This window comes from Haliotis cracherodii, unplaced genomic scaffold, assembly GCF_022045235.1.
Source record: "Haliotis cracherodii isolate W230 unplaced genomic scaffold, xgHalCrac1.p SCAF_25, whole genome shotgun sequence".
Taxonomy (NCBI): domain Eukaryota; kingdom Metazoa; phylum Mollusca; class Gastropoda; order Lepetellida; family Haliotidae; genus Haliotis; species Haliotis cracherodii.
In genome coordinates this window covers 8486451-8494591 of record NW_027266281.1, presented here as the reverse complement: position 1 = coordinate 8494591, position 8141 = coordinate 8486451, and the positions used below count along the sequence as shown (strand labels likewise).

General features: G+C 40.2%; 1 protein-coding gene across 1 annotated transcript; it reads left to right on the top strand.

The window, feature by feature from the left end:
• The first annotated feature begins 4204 nt into the window (after positions 1-4204).
• On the top strand, positions 4205-7322 carry LOC139472621 (uncharacterized). The gene is made up of 3 exons (XM_071255089.1): positions 4205-4262; positions 5518-5701; positions 7142-7322. The coding sequence occupies exons 1-3, from the start codon at positions 4205-4207 to the stop codon at positions 7320-7322; spliced, it is 423 nt and encodes a 140-aa protein (XP_071111190.1).
• The last annotated feature ends 819 nt before the right edge of the window (positions 7323-8141 follow it).

Here is an 8141-nt window from a genome sequence, read left to right as displayed (position 1 = left end):
ACTGGGCCACCCGTGCCCCCTGTAGTTGTAGATGTGTCTTTAATTCTTTTATTAAGTTACGTGTGCCACGGAGGACATACATTGAATTGCCGTTATTGATGCGTGTTCTTGACTGTTAGTAAATATCCGTGTTTAATTGGTCTTGCTTTATGATTTCCACGTCCAAAAAATGAAATCTCATTATGGTCACATTCCATAGTAAATGAAATCAAAGGATGGATACAATCAAGAATCTTCCGGATATTGTCTAACTCTTCCCACTGTTGAGAACCACATAAGAACACAGTCGTTTAACTGTATTTTCATCCATCGAAGTTTCTACTTTGCAAATATATGACGGCACATGCTATGTGACGGCAGTCGAATAACTTTGACGCATCAGTGACAAAAATAGTGTCCGACGCATTTCTCTATTTTGACTTGAACTATATGTTCCCGTGTTTTTCAGGTGACCAGTTGACTTGCCTTTGCATGTGTTTGTGACGGATGCCGGTGTGGCAGGACACGCTCACCTTTTCGAGAACACCTTGTTTAATCACTATTTGATAGTGATTCATAAACACATGCTGATCGGAATCGTACAATCGACTCCATTTCTATTGGATATGGAAAGGATTTTGTCGCTTTATTTCAAATTCATAGAAATATTAACGAGGTATAAATATATATCAAATACAGTACACTACGGTTATAACGAACACGCTTATAACGAACTGACGGATATAACGCACTTACTCTTTTGTCCCGACTATTTGCTGTAGTTATGCTGTATATGTGCATATAACGAACTACGGTTATAACGAACACGCTTATAACGAACTGACGGATATAACGAACTTACTTTTTTTGTCCGACTATATGCTGTATATACGCATATAACGAACCACGGCTACAACGAACTAAAATTAGTGGTCCCTTTGAGTTCGTTATAACCGCAGTTAAGTGTAGGAAGTATACGTGTATGGTGCTGACAAACCTAGAAACATAATCAGGGCGAACTTCGGACTCGAACCAACGATTATAGGTTTATGGCCTTAGGATCTCTCACTTGAACTGATTAATCACGGGGTTCTGTTTCATATACATACATATAAATGCCAATATTCATTCAGTGCTTAGGGCCAACCTAACTGTTATCGTTGAATTATGACATCGTAATATCGTGTTTATCTCTGATCACTACCTTTTATTTGCCTGTAATCAGTACATCGATATCATACAGTTTAACACTTGACAAATACGCACGGATAGTCAAATAAAGAGGCCCGTATCACGTCATCACGGCCATTATGAACACCTCCCCAACACTATTGCTGATCCAGGCATCGCCCAAGGGATGTCAAGAGGCCTGCGCGTAGCCTGGGGTCAGTTGGGCGATGAGGAGACGATAATGCCGGATAATCTCTAGACATACTGCTATATAAACTCTACACGCAAGTACAACATATGCAAGCATCAGTTCTGCGTCCACATCCAAAGGTAAGAGTAAAATATTTGCTGTTCTGGTAACAGTTGTATAATTGATGTAGTGGTGGCGTCCAACTCCTTGTAGACCGCCTCAGTGGTCTAGTGGTAGAGCATCCGCCCGGAGAGCGGAAGGCCCGGCCGCGTCATACCAAAAGACGCTAAAAGATGGTACCTGTTGTTACCCTGTCTGGCGCTTGGTATTAAGCGGCTAAAACAAGGACTGGTCGGCTCGGAGTCAGTATAGTGTGTCTGAGTGAGGTATTCATATTAAACTGCGGCATGGTACCTCAGTGAGCTAGCACTATAAACCGGCATCAGTCCGGACTAGTACAAGCAGCCACACACACATAAGTGCAATACTCTTGGACGCGACGTAAGACCCTATTTCAGCTCACCTCACCTCTAACGCCTTGTATCAGAAGTGCTGAAACATTAACTGCACAGGTGAACAAGAACCTCTATTGAGTACACTGTGACCACCTGCCTCATCTCGGTAAGCATGGTTTTAGGCCGCTTTAAGCAATTCTCTAGCAATATCAGCCGGCAACACCAGACATGGGCTTCCCTCATTGTACTTATGTGGGAATCGAAGCTGGGCTTTTTGGTGTGACGAGCGAACGCTTTAACCACGACGCTATACTACCGCCCCTTTGAGTCAGTGAAGTTAACGACGCTTCCAACAGTGTTTCTGTTTTGTAATAGTGTGTCAGCTAAGATGTTTGAAATCAGTGTATCATAGCCTTGGATTCAAACCACGGTCACAGATCGACATGCCTAAATGCACAGCGAAGGCACCAGTGACTATATAATATTCACTAAACGTCATCTCGAAACCAGCAGAGTCATGATAATGTCATTTGAAACCTCTGATCAGAATTGAGGATGCTGCAGTCATTGTAGGAGATTTGACGTGATAAAGTGTTGCAGTGGACCTGTTTTATTTCTGAAATGAATAGAACGTAGTATATATTACATTTGAAAGATATGAGTGCGGATGACTACATGAGATTCCTTTACACATTTTATGAGTGGGCGAGTAAGGTTTTACGCCGCATTTAGTAATATTCCAGCAATATCATGGAGCATTTAGCAATATTCCAGCAATATCATGGAGCATTTAGAAACATTCCAGGAATCACAGGACGCTTTTAGCAATATTCAAGCAATGTCATGACGCTTTTAGCAATATTCTAGCAATGTAATGGCGCTTTTAGCAATATACCAGGAAAATCATGGAGCTTTTAACAATATTCCAGCAATGTCATGATGCTTTTAGCAATTTTCCAGCAATATCATGGAGATTTTAGCAATATTCCAGCAATATCATGGAGCTTTTAGCAATATTCCAGCAATGTCATGGAGCTTTTAGCAATATTCCAGCAATGTCATGATGCTTTTAACAATATTCCAGCAATGTCATGATGCTTTTAGCAATTTTCCAGCAATATCATGGAGCTTTTGGCAATATTCCAGCAATGTCATGACGCTTTTAGCAATATTCCAGCAATGTCATGATGCTTTTAGCAATATTCCAGCAATGTCATGATGCTTTTTGCAATTTTCCAGCAATACCATGGAGCTTTAAGCAATATTCCAGCAATGTCATGGAGCTTTTAACAATATTCCAGCAATATCATGGAGCTTTTAGCAATATTCCAGCAATGTCATGGAGCTTTTAGCAATATTCCAGCAATGTCATGGGGCTTTTAGTAATATACCAGCAATATCATGGAGCTTTTAGCAATATTCCAGCAATATCATGGAGCTTTTAGCAATATACCAGCAATATCATGGAGCTTTTAGCAATATACCAGCAATATCATGGAGCTTTTAGCAATATACCAGCAATATCATGGAGCTTTTAGCAATATTCCAGCAATGTCATGATGCTTTTAGCAATATTCCAGCAATATCATGGAGCTTTTAGCAATATACCAGCAATGTCATGATGCTTTTAGCAATATTCTAGCAATGTCGTGGGAGGGGACGTCTAAAACAACCTGCTTACAGTTAACCCATGTGGGCAACCGAACCGAACCACAAGGCCACCCCACCAACCATTAGACATGTAGATGATAACGTTCTGTAGTGTGATATATCCTACCTGTTCACACAAGACTGAAACCACAAGGCCACCCCACCAACCATTAGACATGTAGGTGATAACGTTCTGTAGTGTGATATATCCTACCTGTTCACACAAGACTGAAACCACAAGGCCACCCCACCAACCATTACACATTTTGATGATAACGTTCAGTAGTGTGATGTGTCCCACAAGGCCGCCCCGCCAACCATTAGACATGTAGATGATAACGTTCAGTAGTGTGATGTATTCCACAAGGCCGCCCCGCCAACCATTAGACATGTAGGTGATAACGTTCTGTAGTGTGATATATCCTACCTGTTCACACAAGACTGAAACCACAAGGCCACCCCACCAACCATTACACATTTTGATGATAACGTTCAGTAGTGTGATGTGTCCTACCTGTTCACACAAGACTGAAACCACAAGGCCACCCCACCAACCATTAGACATGTAGGTGATAACGTTCTGTAGTGTGATATATCCTACCTGTTCACACAAGACTGAAACCACAAGGCCACCCCACCAACCATTAGACATGTAGATGATAACGTTCAGTAGTGTGATGTGTCCTACCTGTTCACACAAGACGAGTTATTATGATGGCTTACATCTGCTTTTACTATTGTTCCAGGTTCATCAACAACCATGCGAACTCCTACCAATATCGCCACCGCCCTGGCCTGTCTGTTGGGACTTGCTGCAGGTGGGTATTCACCACAAAGTAACAAACTATATCAGCTGGTGATGGCGGTTTTGAACAAATAGCGTTTTATATAGTACCTTGTCATTTTTTTTTTGGTAAAAGAAGCAACAGTTTATTGTACATGTAATTATAAGCGCAACTTATAAACTGGAGTTGAACTTTAAAAGATTGTATTTTTTCAGACATTTTTCAGGAATACATTCTATACTCGAACTGTCTGTCTGGGACAATATGGTGTGGCAATTCCTGGTTACAATAGGTCTCAGTGCCCACGCCTGAGGTAAGAGTAGACTGATGCGTATCAGGTGGTCACAATGGCTACCCCGACATATCATCGCTCATGGAACACTTGGATGGTTGCCCAGAACTATAAACTATTGGTTTCTCTGGCCCCGATGATCTACAGACCTTCGTGTTATGACTGCAGTAATTGTGAAACAACTTTCCCTCAATCCCTCACGTATCTGGGTAGTATCGACAGCGAGAGATTAAACATACACTGCCTGACAAAAGAACGCGTACACCAATGATTGATGGTATCCAGAAATATGTGAGTGAGTTGGGTTTAACGCCGCTTCTAACAGTATTCTAGTTATATCACGGCGTGTCAGCTTAATGTGGGAGGAAAGCCCAAAGTGATGCAGGTCTCAGACGTTTACCACTTCGGTGAAACCCACGAGCCCGGGTATGGTGCTGACAAACCTAGATACATGATCGGGGGAACCGGGATTCGAACCCACAGTCATAGGTTTCTGGCGTGCCCAAGGGACGCAACTCTTTACAGAGAATCGTGGCGCCTTAGAATACACTCGTGTCCCCGGCTAGAAATAAAACAATCAAGAAATGGCTATTCGATGGTGGTGTCTTTAATACGGGTTTGATAGTTGTGTTTTGGACTTTGCACTTTTCCTGCAAACTAGATTTTATGGGTTATAAAATGATTCACCAATATGCTGTATGACGATGGTTGGAATTTCTAAATTATAAATGTCCATCGCCGCACTCAGCAATATTCCGGCTATATGACAGAGGTCTGTAATTAATCTTGTCTGTGCCAGACAATCCAGTGATTGACATCATGGGCATCAATCAATGCCATTGGGATACGATGGCATGCATCAGCCAAGCCAGTAAGCTTGACCACCTGATCCCGTTAGTCGCCTCTTACGCCAAGCATATGTTCCTGAGGACCAATTCTTACCCGTATCTTTACGGGTTAATATATATAATAAATAATACCATTTTTGTTACCTAGCGCAAAACCCGTGCATCACGACCTGTACCGACTTACCTGACGGCGACTACCAGTCGTGCAACGGCTGCAAGGTGTACGCCACTTGCTGGCATGGGCAAATCTTCGACGACAGGCCATGCGTCGGGGACACCCTCTGGGACGACTCCTTCAAGCACTGCGAGTTGAGCTCCGCCACATGCACGCCGTACGTAAATGTTGTACTTGGATTTGTGTTGATCTCGTTATCTCAAAGTCCTCGAGTTGAGCTCCGCTACATGCACGCCGTATGTAACTGGTTGTACTTGGAGTTGTGTTGATCTCGTTATGTCAAAGTCCTCGGGGTCGTCGAATCATAATCGAATACAGTCACCTACGGTTAAAACGAACTCACTTATTTTAGTTCGTAATAACCGTAGTTTGTTATATGCATATACAGCATACGTACAGCATATGGTCGGGACAACGAAAATAAGTTCGTTATATCCATCAGTTAGTTATAAGCGTGTTCGTTATAAACGTAGCTAACTGTATGTTATTCGAGATAAGCGAAGTGCTAATTTTGGACACAATACCAATAAGGATTCTTCAAGGACAATACAAATATTTTATGGAGCCTTATTTCGATCATTTAAGAAGTGTTCGAATTAACTATGCTTGTAAGATTTCATGTGTGGCCATTTATTTTGACACATTGTGTATATTGTTAATCTAATGAATAGTTTTTAAAGTTGAGATAATAGTTGAAGAAAAAGAAACCATGAATAAATAGAAACATTTTTTAAATTTTTATTGTTGCTTAACATGCTGAGAGTTTATTATAGACGTTAACATTGCTATGGACTTTTTAACAATGGCTGTATTTATGTATGGCTGTGACCCGCCAGGAGAAAGGGTTGCAATGATACAACTGTGCTATGACGTCATAAAGACGTTTGACGTCAACTTACTTCAGTGAAGATCGATATATGAGAAGTAATGTATCATAATGAAAATAAATTGAAGCTTGCCAATTCTATTTTTATGTTCCAAAGATGCTGTAGTTTTAAAACATAATGAAAAGTCAAAATGTGATTTATCTCATTATCCCATGGTTGGTCACTTGTTTTGAAAAAGATATCAGACATATGAAAACATAAAATCTTGAGTTATGAAAAGATTAAAATATGATAAATTCTTTAAAAATATAAATGATTTTTTTAAAAACAAGAACATATTACAATGGTATAATTAAGTAATATGAACATGAGACAATAGGAAAATAATAATAATAACATATAAATATCAAAGCATCGTGTCACGATTAAAAAAAAAATATGAAAGAATAAAGACGAAACTATGGATTGGTAATGAATATAAGATTACCAAGGTATTCTTGGAGTGAGTGAGTAAGTATGGTTTTACGCCGCTTTGTGCAATATTCCAGCAATATCACGGCGGTGGACACTAGAAATCGGCTTCACACATTGTACCAATGTCGGGACTCGAACCCGGTCTTCGGGGTGACGAGCGAACGCTTTAACCACTAGGCACCTGGTATTCTTGGAGGGCAGGGGACTACAGTCATGAGGCCGAAGTTTGAATCCTGTACCCGAGGAAACATCTATATGTCATATAACCGGAATGCAACGTGTCCTCTCTGTTTCAGTACAACCTGCGTGAGCAACTGTAACGGTATGGCCGACGGCAACTATGAATCCTGCAATGGCTGCAATGTGTACGTAACCTGTCATGCTGGCATCCTCCTCGATGACAGACCCTGTCCTGCTGGACTCGTGTTCAACAGCAACACGAAAGGATGTGACTACACATCGCCCTCATGTCCATAGCCACATCCCTCATTAAAATGACCCCCCGAGGCCTGGGGATACGGGATCCTAATGTCTGAATGTACACAGTGCAGTTCCGTTGGATATGCCGTGAATAAAACATTTTTTTCTGTTTGATCATTGTGCATTTTGTTCATGATAAAGCACTTTTATAGATGTTTACTATATATGTGAAAGTCAAACCGTTGAAATAAACTTACCTACCTCTCCCGAAAAGATGGACTCTGGCGGTAACTAGACGTGACTTGACTGTGATGTAATTTTTATATACTTCATAATACTACAAGTATTCACATGTTTTTTTTTAATAAAATACGTTTCTAAACTAGTGAAATGCTTGGACAAAAGAGTAGTATATATATATATATATATATATATATATATATATATATATTGTAGTATATATATATATATATATATATATATATATACGTCCATTTAATGGGAATCTGACTTGGGGAGGGGGGGGGGGGTTGGTGTCGCTCGTAAAAAAATAGCTTTCAATATATCATTTGTTTTATTGTTAGGGATCCATTTACCACATTAGTCAGTGAATAACGTACATCATTGTCATGACAATAAAAAAGCTCTCATATGATATATTACATGACCATGTTGAAGAGCTATGTTAGATTTTAATCTCGAGAACATGTCGAAATGACGGCCATCTTGAAATTCAAGAAGGCCACCACAGATGTTCATGGAAAAACTCATAATTTTTCTTTATGATTTTACTATTTTGGCGTTTTTAAGCATTGTTGCAATTATCTCACACATCAATATCTCAATCTTCGCAATCTTCGTCAATATTGATTTTTT

Coding starts and splice junctions, on each gene's coding strand:
- LOC139472621 (XM_071255089.1), top strand. CDS start 4,205: ATGCGAACTCCTACCAATATCGCCACCGCCCTGGCCTGTCTGTTGGGA. Junction 4,263..5,517: donor TCTGTTGGGACTTGCTGCAG/GTGGGTATTCAC, acceptor TTTGTTACCTAG/CGCAAAACCCGTGCATCACG. Junction 5,702..7,141: donor AGCTCCGCCACATGCACGCC/GTACGTAAATGT, acceptor TCTCTGTTTCAG/TACAACCTGCGTGAGCAACT.